Source organism: Sebastes umbrosus, chromosome 4, assembly GCF_015220745.1.
Source record: "Sebastes umbrosus isolate fSebUmb1 chromosome 4, fSebUmb1.pri, whole genome shotgun sequence".
Lineage (NCBI taxonomy): Eukaryota > Metazoa > Chordata > Actinopteri > Perciformes > Sebastidae > Sebastes > Sebastes umbrosus.
The window spans coordinates 38,621,323-38,646,452 of record NC_051272.1 but is presented as its reverse complement, the minus strand read 5'-3'; the positions used below and the strand labels follow the sequence as shown (position 1 = coordinate 38,646,452).

At 41.2% G+C, this 25,130-nt stretch overlaps 1 protein-coding gene across 2 annotated transcripts in view; it reads left to right on the top strand.

The window, feature by feature from the left end:
- LOC119486223 (kelch-like protein 25) overlaps positions 1–25,130 on the top strand; it is a 37,116-nt gene that overhangs the window by 6,391 nt on the left and 5,595 nt on the right. The window contains exons 2-12 of one of the 2 annotated variants that reach the window (XM_037766178.1): positions 468–551; positions 5,400–5,631; positions 6,726–6,831; positions 7,880–8,125; positions 8,375–8,464; positions 8,775–8,938; positions 10,334–10,481; positions 11,655–11,851; positions 12,458–12,563; positions 13,563–13,706; positions 13,904–14,317. In XM_037766178.1, the coding sequence (XP_037622106.1) occupies positions 488–551; positions 5,400–5,631; positions 6,726–6,831; positions 7,880–8,125; positions 8,375–8,464; positions 8,775–8,938; positions 10,334–10,481; positions 11,655–11,851; positions 12,458–12,563; positions 13,563–13,706; positions 13,904–14,290 (1,884 nt within the window). In that variant the 5' untranslated portion in view covers positions 468–487 and the 3' untranslated portion in view covers positions 14,291–14,317. The remainder of the gene's footprint in view (positions 1–467; positions 552–5,399; positions 5,632–6,725; positions 6,832–7,879; positions 8,126–8,374; positions 8,465–8,774; positions 8,939–10,333; positions 10,482–11,654; positions 11,852–12,457; positions 12,564–13,562; positions 13,707–13,903; positions 14,318–25,130) is intronic. The other variant, XM_037766179.1, reaches the window with a different exon arrangement.

Below are 25,130 nucleotides of genomic sequence, written 5' to 3'. Positions count from 1 at the left end.
TATCAAAACTGTTCAGATCATTCAGAGGAAGATGAAGATAATATTGATATATTGCCCAGCCCTAGTGGAACCCAAGAGGCTTATCCATCATCAGAACGATAGCCAACGGGTTCTGAGATTACACTTAAGGTACTTTAGAGTAGAAAAATAGTATTCACATTTGACAATGTCATCTGTTCTGTATTTGCTTTCTTCAACACATGGCATGATGCCAAATGACTTGTGATGTTGACTTTGATGATCCAGTGTGGGTCACACTTCATGTTAAACTTGTGTGAGGAGAATAGTGTGAGCAGCTGGTCTGCTGTCTACTGAAAGCGTTTAGTTCATGTAGAGGTGACCTACAGTATGCATGGTATAGCAATGCACATCACTGCCTTCATCCCCTCATACCCCTCACTACTTTAGAATATGTGTTGATACATACAGTGCAGTGCATATTCCCTAAATCTCTTTGTGTTCATTAGTCCCGCGTAGCAGTCCGGGGATGCAGAGCCCCCCTCACCTCCTGACTGTCAGTGCCTGTGCCTGGGTCAGCAACCTCTGTCACCGTAAGTTAGCCTGCAAGTGGAATGAAGCCCACAAAGCCTTGAATATTCCTTTTGTTCAGTCCTCTCTGCCTGCCCCCTCCGATCCATGCATCGTCAGCCAGTTTACTAGTGCAACCAAATCGCTCATTTAATCTTTCTCTCCTTCTGATGGTTTGCTCTTACACATCTGTCCTTTTTCCCTGCATCATGCTAATGAATGGCTAGTTATCACTCTAATAAAGGCCATGAGTGATTGGTCACTGATGGCTGAGTAGAGATTGGTCATCAGGGACACAATTTCAACTACCCAATCACATCACAAGCTAATATTCTCTAAACATTGTCCTGAAACTTAATCAAGTAGTAAATTGACTGCTCCAGGGATGACATATATTTCTAGGCCAACCAGGAAGTTAGCATCACCCTGGTTCCCTCCACTAACAACCAATGGGATTGTTCCATTGGGTTTTGGATTATTGCACAGAATAAACTCTGTGGTAAACACACGGTTATGATACTGACATGGTGTTCAGCAAGATAATCTCCACTATTAAACACCACTTTATGATTTTTGAAGCGTGAATACAATCAGCAGACGTAAAAAGCTAACGTTAGGCTTTAAACCAACTACACCACCATGGTCACGTGAGAGAGAGTAAACACAACGAGGCTGTAAAGGAGGACGAGTCGGCGTGATGACGTTTAGTCTCATTTAGTCACTTGTTAGCAACCAACTTTTTAAGACACATAAAGGCTTCAAAATTCACAAGTGGGATATTTATTGATGTATTTTATATCGTAGAACAAAACGTTAAAATCTCTTCAGCTTGTGTTAACCACAGACCTGATTTCAGACATCTAACTAAAAACCCATTGACTTCCAGACGAGGGAACAGGAAGGGCTAAAATGCTGACTCACTTCTGGGTTGTAGGACTCATTCCTGTAGCTCTCTATTGTCAGAGAATTAATCAACAAAATAATGTGACCATGGTTTAATAGTTTAGGTCATTTCTGAAGATAACATTGTGCCGGTTTCAGCTTCTGATGTGAGGATTTGCTCCTTGTGTCTCTCTTTCATTTGGTTGTGTTACGGTTGGATTTTGTGCTGTTGGTTGGACAAATCAAGATATGATGATGTCACCCTGGGCTCTGGAAAACTCTTGATGGACATTTTTCAGTATTGACTGACATTTTATAAAGATTAGTTGAAGCCCTGAATGCTTATTCTGTTTTGCATGTGAACATTTTGTTCTTGGAGGGAGAAGTGAAGCATGATCCCTCTCAGAAGATTTGATGTACACTGTGATTTCAGGTTTCATTTAGCTGCAATTTCATATTGTTTCAGCTCAGATTTGAAAGGATTTGACATTTTCCCTTGTTCATGAAGTCTATTAGTGTTCAGTAAATCATTTAGAAAGAGAGAGTTTCTCCTCCTATTTTGAATTCAAAGCATGAATCTGAAATAGTGACACGCCAACTCTGGTAAACATGGGCGTGGATACACTGGCTAACCTTTGAACGATGAACTTGGACCTGAAATGCTGCTGTCTGGACATTGTTTACTTCAGTTCCCGGGTTACTGTCATCCATCTAAATGAGGTATTTTAATGTCACTATTAGGTCAGATCCTTGTAAATAAAAGCTTCTAGGGCGTAAGCAATCTGCCAACAATAGGAATAGTGTTGAATGGAATGGGTGTTTATATTCCATGTTTTTAACAGAATATGAGACTAAGCTACAGAAAGCAGGATAAAGGTGGACAGAGAGTGGGAGCAGCACAACCTTCTGGGCTATTTATTTGACTGCATCAGAAGACTTGTCACACAAATGTAAATCTGTGGTTCATTATTAATGTGTGTGGAATTAATGTCTCAAGCTGGTGTCTATGTAAATGGTGATCACCAGCAGTTCATCTGCAACAGTAGTGTCATATGAACGGGGAAAAGAAGGGTCAGATGTGGGCTTTTTATCAAACACAAGGGTTATGTATGACAATAGTATTGATAAATGCTTTGTGTTGTTAAACTTGTGCCTCACAATTGACTGTATTGAAAACATCCAATGAAATGATAACACTGAAAGATGATACCATGAGATTGTTACCCAGCCAGCCCTGATATAGTCACATCTATTTCTGACATCATAAAAGTCATTGAATACTCTCTTATTTATCATTGTTTTCCATGCACAACCAGCATCCATACCTCCAGTTGACCAGAGTACTCCTTGTTAGTCACTTTGCTAGATTGAAATAGAGGTTTATAATTCTGACCCCACAGGCCTGCCAGACAGACCGGAGGGCGAGTCCTTCTCTCCACAGCGTTCAGGCAGCCTCCCACTGCAGACTCAAACGTGCTAAAGCAATAACTAATGCTATGGGTCTTATCAATGCGTATGCGACCGCACTCGATAGTCGTAGACAATACAGAATTAAAGCACGTGGTCAAAGTGCTTGAGTCCTACTACAATGTACCTTCAGTGTGTATTCCAGTCAGTCCGTTGTGTCGGCCCTGTATGAAGGAATGTAAGCTACAGCCCAGTTCAGGAATCATCAACATGTCAGAGTCTGACGATGGAGCATTACACAATCAGAAATACTTTATTGATCCCGGGAGGACACTGGGTTACATTACATTACATTACATTACAGACATTTCTCTTATTTATTTTGTCTTTTATTGACAATATGCCAATATTTGAGAGCTTGAGCTGTTAATGTAATAATGATGGCCAGTGTGCAACTGTCATTTTCAAAATAAATGAAAAGAAAGTTATTTTCTGCATTTTTCTTTGTTACTCATAAAAGCACACATATGGCTAACTACACGGTTTGGTTGTGTGTGCCTGCCCACAGTTAACTGTGGGAATTAGGGATGTCTTGATACCAGAAATTTAGTAGTCGATACAAATACCAGTGAAATTCCACCGTTCTTAACACCCAATCTGATAGCACGCTAAAGAACAAAAACAAAACAACAAGTTTCTCTCCAAAAACCACATTTTACGAGACTACATATGAACACATCATAATAACGTTATAATTTACCGTCTCCCAATACTCATTTTTACTGAATAGAGCTTGGTCATCATAATGTAACTCAATGCAACCTCCGTATGTTAGCTGTGGACTCATTTAGCCAAGCAGGACTGTGCTGCCCACTGGCCGCCAACAGTTAACGTTACTCTCCTCCATGTTGTACACATGAAGCATTATCAGGGAATGTTTCTATCATCCCGAGTGTCAATGTGTATGCATGTGCTCATAACTCATCTTTTGTTCAATTAACACAAACCAGCTACATTGAGGTTGTTGTCAAGTCTGCATTGTGATCTGTGAAACATGCGCACACCAAACCCCCCCGTGACTGATCTGTTGTGGCTCTGGTGTAAAACTGCATGTCAGCAAATGTAGATGCACACACACATAGACATACACACACACACACACACACAAAAGCAGTGTTGAGGCTGCTGAAACAGCGTTTCTTCTAATCTGTGGTGTGGTGTTAAAGTCTGCATGTATTCATGTGCCTGTGAAGACGTGTCTAACATGTCACTGTGTCTCCTATAGTTTCTGTTACGATTGATGTGAGAAAATGCTGCTTAACTTTAGTTGCTATGGTCTGCTTTAACTGTTGTCTTGATATTTATTTGTCCATTTAGTCTGTTCTGTAAAATCAGACTTTCAAACTTTGTTCCAGGTGATATTTTTCATAATTGGTAAGAGTTGATAGCACAGCTGTTCGCCCAGTTGAACCGAGCCAGTAAGATTTCCAACGAATGGGATGTGCATGTTGCTGATCTGCTGGAATGAGATGCATGGCTGAAGAGTGAAAGTGCTGTGGTGAAACATATGAATATATTAATGAAGGAATCTGATAGGGATGCTGTAATAGGTTTGGAGATTTCAAACCAGTATTAGGACATCCAGGACTTTGGCATTGTGGGTTGTAATGAACAACGCAACCTGATATTAATTATTGGTATTAATTAAGCAGTGGTGGACTGCCATGATTTAGGTTTACCGGCAGATTTTGATTGTTTAAAGGATTGGTTCACATTTGTTAAGTCTATCACACTCCCATGCTCATATGCTCATCACACTCACATGCTCATATGTACACTGAGAGAGTTATTGGTTGCTGTAATTATTACACGTTACACAGACAGTTTGCTTGCTGAGACAGTACAGTTTGACACAAAAACGGTCCTCCAGAGTCCGACATCAGAACTGCGCCCATAGCAACGGTCTGTTATACATAGCAACGGTCTGTTATAAAGAACATACAGACCACAGAACGCCTTTGTTGACCAATCAGAATCGAGTATTCAACACAGCAGTGCAATAACAACAGATAACAGCTGAGGCATAGTTCCTTCTCTGATTTATTATTAAAGAGGAGTGTGCTTTCTCAACATGGCCAGCAGCTCCTCTGGTCTCCTAGGATTAGTACAGACTGATTCTGAATCCTGGATTCTGAGATGAGAAGCATTAAAAAGATGAAAAGACAAGGAATCCCATCATTTTAGATGAAAACAAAACATAAAAGAAATAGTAAAGAAGAAAGCAGAGGAGGAGATGAAGGAGAATCTAACCAGGTTTGGAGGCGGTAGGAGAAAGAAAAGGAGTATGTTAGTTTTCCTCTCACAGAGGGGGATACAGGATAACCTTTAGTCTCAGAGCTCAGTTGCTTTCACTGTGTCATGGTGGGATTACGCCCTCTCCTTTTCAGGTTTGATTATGCAAGTGAATGCGGTGTGCTTGTTGACTACATCTGAAATGTATACATGCATGCATACGGTATAATTGCTGCTGATCCAACAATGGGACTCGTTTCCCTTTCTCTGTTCCTGTTGTCTGTGAGCAGTAGGAGAGATCGTTCCAAGTGACTCCCTGGAGGTGCCAAACGAAGCCGCCATGTCGGTGACTGTTCATGAGAATCGCAAATCCCGCACCAGCACGGGCTCCATGAACATCTCACTGTTCCACAAGCCTTCACATCCCGACAGTGTCCTGACCCACCTGAACACACTGAGGAAGCAGTGCATGTTCACTGACGTCACTCTGTGGGCCGGGGACCGCTCTTTCCCATGCCACAGGTAAACACATGCTAACAACGTTTGTGCATTTTACTGGTACTGTTCAATTTAACAGACACAACCATCACACCACCACAACAGAGAGTAACACCAACTAGCTTTTCTAAATACACTTCAGGGCTACAGAGTGCGACCATTTTGGTGCAACTAAACATTGTCATTGGTCGCACCGGTGCGCCTGACATTCAGCAGGTCTGTTTCTGTGTGTGTATGTGTGAACCTGCGCTAGGGATGTCACGATACCAGAAATCTAGTGGTCGATACCAATACCAGTGAATTTCCACGATTCTCGATACCAATTCGATACCACGGTAAAAAAACAACAATAAATCCCATGTACTGTAATTCAACACTCATTCTTTTATTAAAAACATTTGAATATTACAAAAAACAGAGGCATGTAGCCTTTAAGCAATAAATAAAAATAATTGACCCATTTAGTTCATTTTGGCGTATCAGCAGCATGTTATCAATCAAGAGTCTGACGACGGACGCTACATACTGACCGTGAATGCATCTGGTCCGTCAGCTCAGAGTAGCAGGAGTAGCAGCAGGAGGCAGAGGATTTATTGTTGAAGTGAAAAGCAAACGCACCTGTTTGGCAATATTTCAGGTTTAATCTCAACGCTAATAAAACAAGCATAAAGGCACGTGTGTGTGTGTGTGTGTGTGTGTGTGTGTGTGTGTGTGTGTGTGTGTGTGAGTGAGAGATCACTTTACCGCCAATTTCTTCTCTGCTTCAATTGATTGCATCTCTCTCTCTGTCACTTGCAACACATGTATTCCATCACGCTACTCTTATATATCAATGTAATATGTAAACATGTGGATACCTGGCGGTACCAGAGGTAGACTCATGGTCGTTCCTGGGATGATAGAAAACTTCAACAAAAATTTTGGGTGCACCTAAATGATGTGTTGATGCACCTAAATGAAGATGTTAGGTGCACCAGTGAAACCAATGTAAAAAGTTAGTCTGGAGCCTAGCACTTGTTACAGTCCTTTTGTGCTCTTTTGTTTTGTCTTTAGAACTTCTGGACCTATGACCTTGACTTGTTTGGTCACTGACAAAATGCTGCGTTTGTGTCTTGCAGGGCTGTCTTGGCAGCGTGCAGTCGTTATTTTGAGGCCATGTTCAGCGGAGGGCTACGAGAAAGTCTGGACAGTGACGTCAACTTCAGAGACAGTATACACCCCGAGGTACTATACTGTTACTGAGGACAGTTATACTGTCATTTTCCTCTCTAATATTCAAGCTTCTGTGTGCTTCAGACAAAATGCTGTAAAGTTGCATCAGAAAGCTCTTTGGATGAATGCATTCAAAGAGTCTCCAACCTGAAGTCTATGTCCGCTTTCCCCAGCAGTCGGTAGAAATTGGGTTTCAAATGGTCCACAAATTCTGTCCTGTTTCTGTAGATACACCCACACTTTCCTTTGTGTCGACTAGGGGTGTCCCCGACGGAAATCTGATTAGTCAAGTCTTACCTATCGTTGACTGATCCTGGAATCATCTTTTTATTTTTAGGGCTGTTAGAGTTAACGCGATGGTAACACTTTATTGCAAATCCGTTTTAACACCGCTAATTTCTTTAGCGTATTAACGCAACTTGTGATTTTTAGCTTGTAGCGGCTCAGTTTTAAAGCTAGAGTGAAAATACTGGTATCATATGAAACTAATGAATCCATCGGTGCCAACCATGTCATACTAGCTGGTCATGAAGGAGGTTAAATAACGCTCCAAAGTTACACAAAGTTTTGGCGAGGAAAAACTGTCATGTCCATTTTCAAAGGGGTCCCTTGACCTCTGACCTCCAGATCAGTGAATGTAAATGGGTTCTCTGGGTACCCACGAGTCTCCCCTTTACAGACATGCCCACTTTATGATAATCACATGCAGTTTGGGGCAAGTCCTAGTCAAGTCAGCACACTGACACACTGACAGCTGTTGTTGCCTGTTGGGCTGCAGTTTGACATGTTATGATTGGAGCATATTTTTGTGTGTGATAGTGTGAGTGAACAAGTGAGAGCTAGAGGTTCAGAAGACAGTTTTGTGAATGAAGCTGTACACAGCCATGCTGGTACATCACTTGAGCTGTAGTAAGCATCACTACAGATTGATGTTACATCACCATGTTTTTATGTGACTAGAGATGTTGGAGGCATGCAGAAGCCTCAGAATGAGTCACTGAGTCATACAGGTGTACATACTATAATGTCAGTTGTTAACTCTAATTCTCCACTCTTCCAGGTCTTAGAGCTTCTGCTGGACTTTGCCTATTCTTCTCGAGTCATCATAAACGAGGAGAACGCTGAGTCCTTGTTAGAGGCAGGAGACATGCTGCAGTTTCATGACATTCGGGACGCAGCAGCAGAGTTTTTAGAGAAAAACCTGCATTCCTCCAACTGCCTGGGGATGATGCTCTTATCAGATGCTCATCAGTGTAAAAGACTGTACGAGCTGTCGTGGAGGATGTGTCTATTACACTATGAGACGGTAAAGATGACTTGCATTTTTTGTATTTGAATTGACTCTGATGTTATTGTTAATGTGAAAATAGATGAAGTTGGCAGGTGGTCCTCCCTCAATCTTCATCTCCCACTCATCACTCAAGTAGAGTTAGCAGCTGGAATATACTGTGGACATACTGTAGATATTTAACGAGGAGATCCATGTGAAGCCGCTATTATAATCTAAAGGTTTAATGTACGACTTGTGTAATCAAAGTGTTTGTCTGTCCTTTAGGTAAGAGAATCGGAGGATTTCTATAGTCTGTCTAAAGATAAACTGCTGGAGCTGATTCTTAGTGATGAGCTGGAAATAGAAGATGAACAGGTGAGTGATCCTCTCTTTCCTTTCCTGTTAATGTCTTTATTTTCTCCTCTCTTTCCTCTTCTTTAATGAAATTGCTAATGCTAAGGCTTCCTAACTAGCCATCCTACAAGGCAGATACGAGGGATTCACCAATATGACCTTTTTTGTCCCTAATAATCTTGAATTAGTTGCCAATTATTCTCGATAACCGATATTAAATAACCATTTTTTTGTGTTTCCAAATGCATTTAGTTTCATCCATTACAGCAAAGGGTGGTGAGATAACACCAGTACCCAGAGCAGCTAAATGCTTCTTTTTGACCTGTGGCAGGTTGTGTTTAACTCTGTGATGAGGTGGGTTCGATACGACTTGGAGGGTCGCCGTCACCATTTACCAGAGCTGCTGAGGGGCATCAGGTTGGCCCTGCTGCCGTCTGAGTGTCTGCTGGAGGCTGTAGCCTGTGAAGAGCTGGTTATGGCTGACAAGAGGAGTAGGTAAGCTTTGTCAGGGACCTTAGAAATCCATAGAAAGCTCTGGTTTCTGTCTCTATTCTGCTCTATTTCACATTCTTCTGTCTAAGACTAGAAAATAACATGCTACAAATTTAAAATCCCAGGAAATATTGCTTATTGTTGTATTGTATATATTGTGTATATTTTTATATATATATATATATATACACCGATCAGCCATAACATTATGTCAGCACGGGCACCCTGACCGGTCTGCAGCTACACAGCCCTATACTCAACAAACTGCTCCTCACTGTGTGTTCTGACACCTTTCTATCAGAACCAGCATAAACTCTTTCAGCAGTTTGAGCTCCAGTAGCTCTTCTATTGGATCAGACAACACGGGCCAGCCTTCGCTCCCCACGACCCTGTCGCCGGTTCGCCGGTTCTCCTTCCTTGGACCACTTTTGGTAGGTCCTGACCACTGCAGACCGGGAACATCCCACAAGAGCTGCAGTTCTGGAGATGCTCTGACCCAGTCGTCTAGACAGCTCTATTTGGCCCTCGTCAAAGTCGCTCACATCCTTACGCTGGCCCATTTCTTCTGCTTCCAACACAAAGTTCAAAGTTCAAAGTTCAAAGTTCAAAATGTTCACTTGCTGTCTAATATATCCCCCCCACTGTCAGGTGCCATGGTAACCAGATAATCCATGTTATTCACTTCACCTGTCAGTGGTCTGAATGTTGTTAATGTTATGGCTGATCAGTGTATGTGTATATACAGTATATGTATATACTGTATATGTTTGTGTGTGTATATGTGTATGTATATATATATACACACACGCACACACACACACACACATAAACACAGGCCACTTCTTCCTCTCCTTGCAGTTCTTGTACTCATAGAACTGAAGTTACTTTCAACAACAACTGTTACCAGTGAAAACCCTGTATAAGCATTAAGCATACACTATATAAAGTCCATTAAAGAAACACTGTGTTTAGGAGAAGATTCAAAAGCATTCATTTATTGACCCACAAGTACATTAGGGGCTTGGTATGATACACACTATGGTTTCCATGTTGAAAAATTAAGTGTGATTGAAATCAGTGAAGAAGCTTGAAACACTGAATCACTCCACAAAATCAGATTTTAGCGTGTGATTGACTTCCCTCTTCAAAAGAGCTCCTCTCTTCTCTTGTTTCCTCTCTTCTCTTGTTTCCTCTCCTCTCCTCTCCTCTCCTCTCCTTCCCACTAAAGTCTTTCAGTATTGAGTTCTAAACCTGTGGAGGTGTTATATCTGGGAAAATGGTCCTCTTGATGAGCATCCCAAACCATGGCTGCTGATGGAGAATTAGGCCACACTTTTAGTAAAGACATATGTGACAAATGTGTCTTGATCTCTCAGATGTTTTAACTCTCCTCTGCAGGTCAATAGTAGAAGAGGCAATGCAGTGTAAGAAGAAAATCCTTCAGAATGACGGAGTAGTGACTAGTCCCTGTGCTCGACCGCGTAAAGCAGGACACACACTGCTGATACTGGGAGGCCAGACCTTCATGTGTGACAAGATATACCAGGTGAAAGACAGACACACACTCCTTTATACTTGGATGACCTGTTTTCATGTGTGACAAGATACTGCAGGTGTTGTATGAAGTATAAGTTATCCTGTTAGCTTGGCTTAAAGTACATACAGTATTCATTCACTTGCAGTGTTTTGTATTTAATCCTATCTACCATCTCTGGTTAAATGTTATTAAATGGGAGACATTAGCTCAGTTAGTAAAGCATTGGTAAAATATCATTGAGTTCAATTCCTTTGCCAGATTACAAACAGCAGTTTAACTAAAGTGTCTTAATTCACAATGTGACATTACAGGAGTTTACCAGAAACATGTCATACTTGCTTGAATAACATATGTCCTGGTGGCCTATGGAGGACCACAAGAGTCACGGAAATAGTAATAATGCATTTAATTGATTCATAATTAATTGTACAATAAAAATAGCCATTAATACATTTGTTTACAAATTGATTTTTTAATCTGTGAAGAAATGGACAAAATTACAAAGTCATTAATTATTTGACATTTTAATGGGCTATACAAAGAATCTACAAATGAAATATTAATCCATCAATAAATGGTTCAAATTAAAAAGGGATTTACAAAAACACCATAAGACAGTCAATAAGTACATCATTTAACAATACATTAATGAATTCATAAATAATAGAATTTAAAATTCTATTTGAAAATGCAGTTTAAAAAGAGAAATAAATAATTAGATTCACAAATTGAATTAAGCATACAGGTTTTAATCAGGCATTTAAAAGGGAAACTTATTTTCCCCTTAGCATTAGCATTTCCCTGATGCTTTTACTTAACGTTTTAGTATTATTGGATTTGCTAAATCATTTAGCTTTTCCTTTTAGCTTTAACGTGGCCCTCTGGGTCCCTGAGATGGTAAAACGAGGCAAATAATGCAAATTAGCCACATGGGATGTAACAGGCTCTCTTATTGGCTTTCTTCTACATTGAAAATACTATAATGAACCCTTGCACCAGAGCAGGTTCTCTAAATGGATAGTATCAAAGTTGCACCCAGTCAAAATGGCCTACTGTATATCTCATCTGTGTAATTGCTCAAGATCTTTTAATTTTTGTCTTTTAAGTATGTCTTTTTATTGGCTTTAACTAATATTCCATTAACAAATTAAATAATCACCATTGTTGAACGACCATTTTAAGGTTGATCATAAAGCCAAGGAGATCATCCCTAAGGCCGACCTCCCCAGCCCCAGGAAGGAGTTCAGTGCGTGTGCTATTGGCTGTAAGGTTTACGTCACAGGAGGAAGAGGATCAGAGAACGGAGTCTCTAAAGACGTCTGGATCTATGATACTGTCCATGAAGAGTGGTCTAAAGGAGCACCAATGCTAATAGCCAGGTGAGTTACATTTCTTATATTTTCGTAAACAGAAACCTAACAAAAGCATATCATAAAACTCTACCACCGTTAAGTGTGGGCTGTCAATATTTATGTTCATGTAGAGTTTTACAAATTCAGTTAGTGGTACAAATTTATGTGAAGTGACACATCTTCATGTAGAGTGGCACACCGTCATGTAGAGTGGCACATCGTCATCTAGAGTGGCACACCGTCATGTAGAGTGACACATCTTCATGTAGAGTGGCACATCTTCATGTAGAGTGGCACACCGTCATGTAGAGTGGCACATCTTCATGTAGAGTGACACATCTTCATGTAGAGTGGCACACCGTCATGTAGTGACACATCTTCATGTAGAGTGGCACACCGTCATGTAGAGTCGCACATCTTCATATAGAGTGGCACACCGTCATGTAGAGTGGCACATCTTCATGTAGAGTGGCACACCGTCATGTAGAGTGGCACACATTCATGTAGAGTGCCACACCGTCATGTAGAGTGGCACACTGTCATTCATGCAAGCCCATACATTGTCTAAACTTTAAAGTATACACACACACACACACACACACACACACATAATGTGGGTATTCTCTTCTCCAGGTTTGGTCATGGTTCAGCTGAGTTGGAGAATAGTCTCTACGTTGTTGGAGGTCATACAGCCATAGCGGGAGTTTTTCCTGCCTCTCCATCCGTCTCCCTAAAGCAGGTATTTTAGAGGGAATAATTTCAGATTTTGGGGAATTAATTTTTCTATATTATTAAATGTGAAAACCCACATACTAGGGCTGTCAAAGTTAACGTGATAACGTTCATAATAATAACGCCACTAATTTCTTTAACTCATTCACGCACCTTGTGATTTTTAGGGTGTAGCGGGTTTTAAATCTAGATGGATTAATCAGGTTTTATAGTTTCATATGATACATCTGAAACTATAAAACCTGATGAATCCATCGGTACCAACCATGTCATACTAGCTGGTCATGAAGGAGGTTAAATAACGCTCCAAACTTACGCTAAATTTTGGCGAGGAAAAACGGTCATGTCCATGTCCAAAGGGGTCCCTTGACCTCTGACCTCCAGATCAGTGAATGTAAATGGGTTCTATGGGTACCCACGAGTCTCCCCTTTACAGACATGCCCACTTTATGATAATCACATGCAGTTTGGGGCAAGTCATAGTCAAGTCAGCACACTGACACACTGACAGCTGTTGTTGCCTGTCGGGCTGCAGTTTGCCATGTTATGATTGGAGCATATAGTTTTATGCTAAATGCAGTACCTGTGAGGGTTTCTGGACAATATCTGTCATTGATTTGTGTTGTTAACTTATTTATAATAATAAATATATACATACATTTGCATAAAGCAGTATATTTGTCCACTCCCATGTTGATAAGAGGATTAAATACTTGACAAATCTCCCTTTAAGGTACATTTAGAACGGATGAAAAATGTGCGATTAATTTGAAATTAACTATGGACAATCGTGCGATAAATCCGCAATTAAATATTTAATCGATTGACAGCCATAGTACGTGCACCAGTACACACAGCCTGTAATCTGATTGTTATCAGGTGAAATATCTGCTGCTCATCTGATTTTGACTCAACGTGGACACATAGTTCACCTCTAATATGCCATATGTCTGTTTGAAATCAAACATTTAATGTGTTAAAGTGTCACTGTGTAATATCTTCCTAGGTCGAGAGGTATGACCCCATCAGTAATAAATGGACTATGGTGGCTCCTCTAAGAGATGGAGTCAGTAATGCAGCCGTGGTTAGTGCCAAACTCAAACTCTTTGTTTTTGGAGGGACCACCATACATCGAGACAAGGCCTCCAAGGTTGGTGGAATAACAAACTACTGACTGAACCTACACTCTATCATTTAATAGCAACGTGTTCGTATTTGAGTTATTTTTTTCTGATTTACATTTTATAATGAAGAACCATTTACAATCAGTGTTAGTGTTGCACCTGAACAAAGTCAGCGATAACATGGCCTAACAACTGTCAAACTTTGTATGTCTTCTATATCTAGGTCCAGTGCTACGACCCTGTGGGTAACCGTTGGAATATTGCGGCTGAATGCCCCCAGCCTTGGCGCTATACAGCGGCTGCTGTTTTAGGGAGCCAGATCTTCATCATGGGTGGCGACACTGAATTCACTGCTGCCTCTGCTTATCGCTTTGACTGTGAAACCAATCAGTGGTCTCGAGTGGGCGACATGACGTCCAAACGGATGAGCTGCCACGCCGTGGCCTCAGGAAATAAGCTGTATGTGGTTGGAGGTTATTTTGGGACGCAGAGGTGTAAAACATTGGACTGTTACGACCCCACGTCAGATAGCTGGAACTCCATCACCACTGTGCCTTATTCACTGATCCCCACCGCCTTCGTCAGCACATGGAAACACCTACCTGCCTAACTGGGAGACATCAGGAGCCAGTAACTGGTACGTTCTCTAAACTCACACGAAAACATCAGTAGGGGTTTGAACATATGGCCAGCAACTCTAAAGGGGTGTTCTGACCGAACGCAATGCCATTTGTTTTAAGTGCAGGTTTATTCTATTATAATATTTTACACCGATTCCGATACCTCAGTTGTTCTCAAACTGTGGGGCGCACCACACTGGGGGGCTTGAGGCATGACAGGTGGGGCGTGCGTGACCGATCAGCAATTGATGTTTTGATGTCGGAATCTTTTTCACGGCGATACATTTGGGGCGGCTGTGGTTCAGACATAAAGCGGGTCGTCCACCAATCGGAAGGTCGGTGGTTCGATCCCCGGCTCCTCCGGTCACATGTCAATGTGTCCTTGAGCAAGACACTAAACCCCAAACTGCTCCTGAAGGCTGAGCCATCGGTGTGTGAATGAGTCTTTAGATCAGATCCTGATGGGCAGGTTGACATCTTGCATGGCAGCCTCTGATATCAGTGTATGAATGTGTGTGTGAATGTGTGTGTGAATGTGTGTGTGAATGCTGACATGTAGTGTAAAGAGCTTTGAGTGGTCGGACAACTAGAAAAGTTCTATATAAATGCAAGTCCATCCATTTACAAACAAATTGTCTCTTTATACATCCGTGGTAGCAATGGTGTTCATTCAGACACGTAGTCTGTACGTTACAGAATGGACAGATATTTAAGAAGACAACGTGCTCATCTGACCATAATCCAAAGAAAATATGACAAAGTAGGGCTGCACCGAGTAGGTTGAAGCTTCATTCAGAACATTGGCATTCAATTATTATTAAACTTCCAGAAACAATAGCCTACCTTCCACCTTCTCTTTCATCTCTCTCAAACACATCCAGAGCGGGCAACGCAGTGATGCATCCGTCTCTGTAATTGCCTCAGTCTTCAGTACAAAAGTCAAAATGTATTGAAAAAAGATGGGGGGTTCTTTACAGCAGTATTGCAGGATCTCTGTGTAAAAGGGGCTTACGAGAGAAGGGCTCGCTCTCATAGGCGCCTAAATGTTGTTGGCCTCTAATTTTAGGCCAAAATTGTCTCTTGTTGATTGATGGATGATGTTTTTGTGTTTTTAGCTGAGCTAGACTAGAGACTATTCGGTTTAAACTAGGGCTGTCAATCAATTCAACTATTTAATCACAATTAATCACATGATTGTCCATAGTTAATCGTGATTAATCGCAAATTAATCACACCTTTTTTATCAGTTCAAAATATACCTTAAAGGGAGATTAGTAAAGTATTTAATACTCTTATCACCATGGGAGTGGACAAATATGCTGCTTTATGCACATGTATGTACACTGATCAGCCATAGCATTAACAACACTAAGACCACTGACAGGTGAAATGAATAACATGGATTATCTGGTTACCATGGCACCTGACAGTGGGGGGGATATATTAGACAGCAAGTGAACATTTTGAACTTTGTGTTGGAAGCAGAAAAAATGGGCCAGCGTAAGGATGTGAGCGACTTTGACGAGGGCCAAATAGAGCTGTCCAGACGACTGGGTCAGAGCATCTCCAGAACTGCAGCTCTTGTGGGATGTTCCCGGTCTGCAGTGGTCAGGACCTACCAAAAGTGGTCCAAGGAAGGCGAACCGGTGAACCGGCGACAGGGTCAGACTCGAGGCTCATTGATGCACGTGGGGAGCGAAGGCTGGCCCGTGTTGTCTGATCCAATAGAAGAGCTACTGGAGCTCAAACTGCTGAAAAGTTAATGCTGGTTCTGATAGAAAGGTGTCAATTAACAACACAAAACAATGACAGATATTGTCCAGAAACCCTCACAGGTACTGCATTTAGCATCAAAATATGCTCCAATCATAACATGTCAAACTGCAGCCCAACAGGCAACAACAGCTGTCAGTGTGTCAGTGTGCTGACTTGACTATGACTTGCCCCAAACTGCATGTGATTATCATAAAGTGGGCATGTCTGTAAAGGGGAGACTCGTGGGTACCCAGAGAACCCATTTTCAGACATGGTCAGCTTTACAACTGAGCCGCTACAACCTAAAAATTGAAAGTTGCGTTAACGCGTTAAAGGAATTTGTGGCGTTAAAAGGAATTTGCATTATTATCGCGTTATTATCGCGTTAACTTTGACAGCCCTGGTTTAAACAGATCGGTGATGCTGTTTTGTCCTCATTGTTCTCCATGACGTTTGCTGGAAGTGATGTAATGTCGCCCTGGTGGGTTTTATGTGGAGTGAGCACTACGCTGGGCTCAGTTTATAAAATAGCCTTTTAAATGCTTTGTTGCTTCTCAGCAACTGATCATATGGTAACTTAGGAGTTAATTTGGCCTTGTGTGCTCTGATTAATTTGGCATGCAGTTAACACACCAGTCATGATGTTGTTTTAATGAAAACTCAACTCCCGGCATTTGACCCTGATGCTCTTCACCACTGTTTTGGAAGAAGGTAATAACGGGAGTAACAGGCAAACCACCTTTTAAAGTGACACATTTTCTTCTCAAATAAGTGCTGTGTGGTGGATCTAATTTATGCCGATGTGAAGAGTGATTAATCCGAGCAAATCAGTCACCCTGTATGGGAAACACTCTCTATACAAAATCTATATTTCATAAGCCGTGATATGACATATATGAAATTCTAAAACTATAATCACATTAGCAAATAATATTGTTTGTGTGTTCAAGTGTATACCGAGGTCAAACAGTGAAGAGGGTTATGTTCCTCTGGTCATCTCTAAGTGTAGAAAGAACCTGAGCAGTGGGACTGCAGCACATAAATATCCTCCATCCATATCCACCCAGTGAAGCATACTCTTCTACATCTTCAGCCCCCTCCTTCCTTCTTCACCCGCCCCACGCCCTCAAAGATTCATGTTATGAAACAGGAGTCCCAGAGCAGCCTGCTCCTCTCAGGTCCATCTCGTCTGTCGTACTTACAGCTCCTGGATTTCGCTCTCATTCACTCATTAACTCCCTGTGTGTTCACAACTTATTGTGTACGTAAATATGTTTCTTCTCCTATCTCCAGTTTGTCCTCATTGCTCCTGACCTTGACTGGTTTTAGCTGTGATGGATCATACAGGTTTTTAGTACCACTTCCAGCACTCAGAGCAGCAGTACCAGCCACCTCTCCCTTGGGTCTCCACTGAGCCTGGCTAATTGAGAATTGACTGTGTTTGCCTCACTTTGTTTTTATGGTTATGATTTATTCATCATCAAAACAGGACATGAGGCAAAGACTTAATAACCCATTAAAACCCATTTTGCTCCTATTACTATTATGATTAATTTAATTTAACACCAGGAATGAGACCACACAAATTCCCTCAACAGAGGCACAGGCCTCTATTAGGCTGAACTATTGTCCTAATGGCATGTTACAAACAATAACTGATGGAGCTGTAGCAGCAGCCTCTCCAACAACCCCGCTCTCGTTGTTTCTCTCTCGGCTCACGTATCAACACATTCAGCACAATCAGCTGATCTAGTTTACAGTTACAGTAGTGGCTTCCTCTCTGTGTGACTGCCAACACAGCTGAGGTCAAGACAAGCCTCAGGTTTATCAGCCAAAACAAGATTTAATGCAGGAATCCATTGTTGGGATTTGGACCTTTAATCACGTGTGTCCAGGTAAAACAGAACTTCTCAGGGTCCTGAAGGGACCGGCAACTGTGCTCTCATTGTCATGTAGTGTCTACCTTTTATCAAGATGGAACGCTTGAAGAAAAATGAATGCTTCTTTTAGCAAGTTTAGCAAGCAGATTTCCGAACATAAAGTGTATGTTTTTAGCAGCGTGGCTCTATGGATGGTAATATCTGTCAGTCAGTGGGTCAGGGGCTCCACCAACTATTAGATGGATTATTCTGAACTTTGGTCCAGACATTCATGGTCCCCTCAGGATGAACTGTGGTAACTTTGACCAATACTTTAGTTTGACAGGTATAGACGGGTTTGTGTGTAACGTCATCACAGAGATGAGCTCAGCTAGGGGGCAGAGAGAACGGCATGTCTATCAGAACCAAGCTCTAAAGCAGAGATGACCAGGACTTCGTTAAGGCTCTAAATTGCTGTAACGTTACTGGACTACGGCGGGGTAAGATCACTCCGGTACGCTGTAGTGTTACATTTTCAAGGGAAGACGTCCGGTAGTCTACTGGGGCCGCCGCTCCTCCTCCCCCGCCGTCACAACAACAAGCTGCCATGGAAGCTAACGTTAGCTAACGTTCGTATGAATTAAATACGTATGAAGTCTCCAGTTTTATATCAACGTTCTACCTGTTGAGGAATCACTGAGTAAAAAATGTCTGGCGGCTGTGTCCATCAAGAGGGACTCGCGTAACTTGAACTCCGACCGTAGTGTCAACCACACAGACCCTGGTCCCCCAAGTCACATCACACTGATAATAATAAATAATAAACCCATCTCATACTAATACGTCATATGATAACGGTATGTGGTGGTCGGACTCTGCAGGGGACTAGTATAGTCAACTAGAACGTACAAAAGCTGTTTTTCCCCCTGAACACACCCAGTAATGTTCGTATACAAGGAAACGCCTATTTGGTCAAAAGCCATGACATCAGCCTCAGCTATACTTTAGTGCTAATTAGCAAATGTTAGCATTCTAGCATGCTAAACTAAGATGGTGAACATGGTACATGGTTAGCCGCCAGGCCAACGGGCATCCTTGTCAAGCCAAAAAAAAAAATGTTTTTCAATGCCAAAAATAACGCAAAATATTCCCTATATTCATTGTGCAGTTGTGCTCAGCCGTGAACTGCAGCAGAGCACTGATGTGAGCCCATGAACGAGGCGAGCGCATGTTGTTAGTTCACATCTGTAATAACATCAGGACAGTTGAATGTCTAAACTGCTAAAGTCAGTTGAACAGGTGAAGTGAAGAATAACCTACTAGTAAGCTAGTAGCCTACCGGTTACCGGTAGTGAACGACACGCTAACATGCTGACGGATTCAGTGTTTTGTGTTTTTAGTTGAGCTAGACCAGAGAATATTCAGTTTAAACAGATTGGTGATGCTGTTTTGACCTCATTGTTCTCCATGACGTTTGCTGGAAGTGATGTAATGTCGCCCTGGTGGGTTTTATGTGGAGTGAGCACTACGCAGGGCTTTGAAAATGGCCATGCCAGTTTTTGCTGCTTTGATGCTTGTCAGCAACTGATCATATGGTCAGACATCTATAGTTTTGGAAAAGTAACTGATAAATATTTAAAGAAGCTTTAAAGTGCTAAATTTGAGACCGTGATTTGGTGTGGTGAACAGTAACTGTGTTAATGCTCAGCTGAACATCTGGCAGTGCTGTAGCGGAGCTCAGTACTGTTGCAGATAGAGTGAATATGAAATGTTGATATGGAGCGCCTAGCATCAGAGATTCATTGGGGTCATATATGATTAGATGGAACATGTGACTATAAAACAACGTCCAAGCCCACCTAAATGACTGCAAGGCTTCATAAACGTCAGTGGGATTTAAACCCTCACCCAGAGTCAGAGACCAAAAGCTATGGTGTCTTTGACCGATTACGTATCCTGCGGGCTGTGCCAGTGAAAACCAGATTCGTGTACACAGACAGGAATTTCACATTTTTTTCGAGATGGTCCGCACAAAATCAATTTGTATGTAATCTACGTAATTTTGAACCGGGAAGTATAAAGAACAGCGAACGCCGCGTAGGGAGGAAGTCGTGGTGGATGGGTGGGTCAAAAAACACAGGACTTTGGTCCAGGAGACAGGTGTTTGTGTCCTGTGTGAAACCAAAAATCAAAGTTGATTTATATGTCACGTAACTTCCGTACTTAAGTTACGCCACTTCCGGAGTTATTTTAACCCAAACCACAAACTTTTATTTTTCTAATCCTAACCAAGTCAATCTTTTCCTAAACCTAACTAAGTAGTTTTGTTGCCTAAACGTAACCAAGTCGATCTTTACCTAAACCTAACTAAGTAGTTTTGTGGCCTAAACCTAACTAAGTTGATCTTTTCCTAAACCTAAGTAGTTTTGTTGCCTAATCGTAACCAAGTCGATGTTTTCTAAACCTAACTAAGTAGTTTTGTTGCCTAATCTTAACCAAGTCTATCTTTTCCTAAACCTATCTAAGTAGTTTTGTTACCTAATCCTAACCAAGTCAATCTTTTCCTAAACCTAGGTAGTTTTGTTGCCTAATCCTAACCAAGTCGATCTTTTCCTAAACCTAAGTAGTTTTGTTGCCTAAACGTAACCAAGTCAATCTTTACCTAAACCTAACTAAGTAGTTTTGTGGCCTAAACCTAACTAAGTTGATCTTTTCCTAAACCTAAGTAGTTTTGTTGCCTAAGTCGATGTTTTCTAAACCTAACTAAGTAGTTTTGTTGCCTAATCGTAACCAAGTCGATCTCTTTTCCTAAGCCTAAATAAGTAGTTTTGTTACCTAATCTTAACCAAGTCTATCTTTTCCTAAACCTAGGTAGTTTTGTTGCCTAATCCTAACCAAGTCGATCTTTTCCTAAACCTAGCTAAGTAGCTTTGTTGCCTAATCTTAACATAGTTGATCTTTTCCTAAACCTAACTAAGTAGTTTTGTTACCTAATTCTAACCAAGTCGATCTTTTCCTAAACCTAACTAAGTAGTTTTGTTACCTAATCCTAACCAAGTCGATCTTTTCCTAAACCTAAGTAGTTTTGTTGCCTAAACCTAACCAAGTCGATCTTTTCCTAAACCTAAGTAGTTTTGTTACCTAATCCTAACCAAGTCGATCTTTACCTAAACCTAACTCAGTAGTTTTGTTACTTAATCCTAACCAAGTCGATCTTTTTCTAAACCTAACTAAGTTGTTTTTTTTTACCTAAACCTAACCAAGTTGATCTTTTTTTAAACCTAACTAAGTAGTTTTGTTGCCTTATCCTAACCAAGTCTATCTTTTCCTAAACCTAACTAAGTAGTTTTGTTGCCTAATCCTAACCAAGTCGATCTTTTCCTAAACCTAACTAAGTAGTTTTGTTGCCTAAACGTAAACAAGTCGATCTTTACCTAAACCTAACTATGTAGTTTTGTGGCCTAAACCTAACTAAGTCAATCTTTTCCTAAACCTAGGTAGTTTTGTTGCCTAATCCTAACCAAGTCGATCTTTTCCTAAACCTAAGTAATTTTGTTGCCTAAACGTAACCAAGTCGATCTTTACCTAAACCTAACTAAGTAGTTTTGTGGCCTAACCCTAACTAAGTTGATCTTTTCCTAAACCTAAGTAGTTTTGTTGCCTAATCGTAACCAAGTCGATGTTTTCTAAACCTAACTAAGTAGTTTTGTTGCCTAATCGTAACCAAGTCGATCTCTTTTCCTAAGCCTAAATAAGTAGTTTTGTTACCTAATCTTAACCAAATCTATCTTTTCCTAAACCTGAGTAGTTTTGTTATCTAATCCTAACCAAGTCAATCTTTTCCTAAACCTAGGTAGTTTTGTTGCCTAATCCTAACCAAGTCGATCTTTTCCTAAACCTAGCTAAGTAGCTTTGTTGCCTAATCTTAACATAGTCGATCTTTTCCTAAACCTAACTAAGTAGTTTTGTTGCCAATCCTAACCAAGTCAATCTTTACCTAAACCTAACTAAGTAGTTTTGTTACCTAATCCTAACCAAGTCGATCTTTTCCTAAACCTAAGTAGTTTTGTTGCCTAAACCTAACCAAGTCGATCTTTTCCTAAACCTAACTAGCTTTGTTGCCTAAACCTAACCAAGTCGATCTTTTCCTAAACTTAACTAAGTAGCTTTGTTGCCTAATCTTAACATAGTCAATCTTTTCCTAAACCTAACTAAGTAGTTTTGTTACCTAATCCTAACCAAGTCGATCTTTACCTAAACCTAACTCAGTAGTTTTGTTACCTAATCCTAACCAAGTCGATCTTTTTCTAAACCTAACTAAGTAGTTTTGTTGCCTTATCCTAACCAAGTCTATCTTTTCCTAAACCTAACTAAGTAGTTTTGTTGCCTAATCCTAACCAAGTCGATCTTTTCCTAAACCTAACTAAGTAGTTTTGTTGCCTAAACGTAACCAAGTTGATCTTTACCTAAACCTAACTATGTAGTATTGTGGCCTAAACCTAAGTTGATCTTTTCCTAAACCTAAGTAGTTTTGTTGCCTAATCGTAACCAAGTCGATGTTTTCTAAACCTAACTAAGTAGTTTTGTTACCTAATCCTAACCAAGTTAATCTTTTCCTAAACCTAAGTAGTTTTGTTGCATAATCCTAACCAAGTCGATCTTTTCCTAAACATAACTAAGTAGTTTTGTTACCTAATCCTAACCAAGTCTATATTTTCCTAAACCTAACTAAGTAGTTTTGTTGCCTAATCGTAACCAAGTCGATCTCTTTTCCTAAGCCTAAATAAGTAGTTTTGTTACCTAATCTTAACCAAGTCTATCTTTTCCTAAACCTATCTAAGTAGTTTTGTTATCTAATCCTAACCAAGTCAATCTTTTCCTAAACCTAGGTAGTTTTGTTGCCTAATCCTAACCAAGTCGATCTTTTCCTAAACCTAAGTAGTTTTGTTGCCTAAACCTAACCAAGTCGATCTTTTCCTTAAACCTAGCTAAGTAGCTTTGTTGCCTAATCTTAACATAGTCGATCTTTTCCTAAACCTAACTAAGTAGTTTTGTTGCCAATCCTAACCAAGTCAATCTTTACCTAAACCTAACTCAGTAGTTTTGTTACCTAATCCTAACCAAGTTGATCTTTTTCTAAACCTAACTAAGTAGTTTTTTTACCTAAACCTAACCAAGTCGATCTTTTCCTAAACTTAACTAAGTAGCTTTGTTGCCTAATCTTAACATAGTCGATCTTTTCCTAAACCTAACTAAGTAGTTTTGTTACCTAATCCTAACCAAGTCGATCTTTACCTAAACCTAACTCAGTAGTTTTGTTACCTAATCCTAACCAAGTCGATCTTTTTCTAAACCTAACTAAGTAGTTTTTTTACCTAAACCTAACCAAGTTGATCTTTTTCTAAACCTAACTAAGTAGTTTTGTTGCCTTATCCTAACCAAGTCTATCTTTTCCTAAACCTAACTAAGTAGTTTTGTTGCCTAATCCTAACCAAGTTGGTCTTTTCCTAAACCTAACTAAGTAGTTTTGTTGCCTAAACGTAACCAAGTCGATCTTTACCTAAACCTAACTATGTAGTTTTGTGGCCTAAACCTAACTAAGTTGATCTTTTCCTAAACCTAAGTAGTTTTGTTGCCTAATTGTAACCAAGTTGATGTTTTCTAAACCTAACTAAGTAGTTTTGTTACCTAATCCTAACTAAGTTGATCTTTTCCTAAACCTAAGTAGTTTTGTTGCCTAATCGTAACCAAGTTGATGTTTTCTAAACCTAACTAAGTAGTTTTGTTACCTAATCCTAACCAAGTTAATCTTTTCCTAAACCTAAGTAGTTTTGTTGCCTAATCTTAACATAGTCGATCTTTTCCTAAACCTAACTAGGTAGTTTTGTTGCCAATCCTAACCAAGTCGATCTTTACCTAAACCTAACTAAGTAGTTTTGTTACCTAATCCTAACCAAGTCTATATTTTCCTAAACCTAACTAAGTAGTTATGTTACCTAATCCTAACCAAGTCAATCTTTTGCTAAACCTAAGTAGTTTTGTTGCCGAATCTTAACAAAGTCGATCTTTCACTAAACCTAACTAAGTAGTTTTGTTGCCTTATCCTAACCAAGTCTATCTTTTCCTAAACCTAAGTAGTCCATATATCCATCTTCAACCACTTATCCGGGATCGGGTCGCGGGGGCAACAGCTCCAGCAGGGGACCCCAAACTTCCCTTTCCCGGGCCACATTAACCAGCTCTGACTGGGGGATCCCGAGGCGTTCCCAGGCCAGAGTAGAGATATAATCTCTCCAACTAGTCCTGGGTCTTCCCCGTGGTCTCCTCCCAGCTGGTCGTGCCTGGAACACCTCCCAAGGGAGGCGCCCAGGAGGCATCCGTGCTAGATGCCTGAACCACCTCAACTGGCTCCTTTCGACGCAAAGGAGCAAGGACTCTACTCCGAGTCCCTCACGGATGACTGAGCTTCTTACCCTATCTCTAAGGGAGACGCCAGCCACCCTCCTGAGGAAACCCATTTCGGCCGCTTGCACCCGCGACCTCGTTCTTTCGGTCATGACCCAACCCTCATGACCATAGGTGAGAGTAGGAACGAAGATTGAACGGTAGATCGAGAGCTTTGCCTTCCGGCTCAGCTCTCTTTTCGTCACAACGGTGCGGCAAAGCGAATGCAATACCGTCCCTGCTGCTCCGATTCTCCGACCAATCTCACGTTCCATCGTCCCCTCACTCGCGAACAAGACCCCGAGATACTTAAACTCCTTCACTTGGGGTAAGGACTCATTCCCTACCCGGAGTAGGCAATCCATCGGTTTCCTGCTGAGAACCATGGCCTCAGATTTAGAGGTGCTGATTCTCATCCCGACTGCGTCACACTCGGCTGCGAACCGATCCAGTGAGTGCTGGAGGTCGCAGACCGATGATGCCAACAGGACCACATCATCTGCAAAAAGCAGCGATGTGATCCTCAGCACACCGAACTGCAAACCCTCCTCCCCCCGACTACGCCTCGATATCCTGTCCATGAATATCACGAACAGGATTGGTGACAAAGCGCAGCCCTGGCGGAGGCCAGCCCCCACCGGAAACGAGTCCGACTTACTGCCGAGGATCCGAACACAGCTGTCGCTTTGGGCGTACAGGGATTGGATGGCCCTGAGAAGTGCCCCCCTCACCCCATACTCCCGCAGCACCCCCCACAGTATCTCCCAGGGGA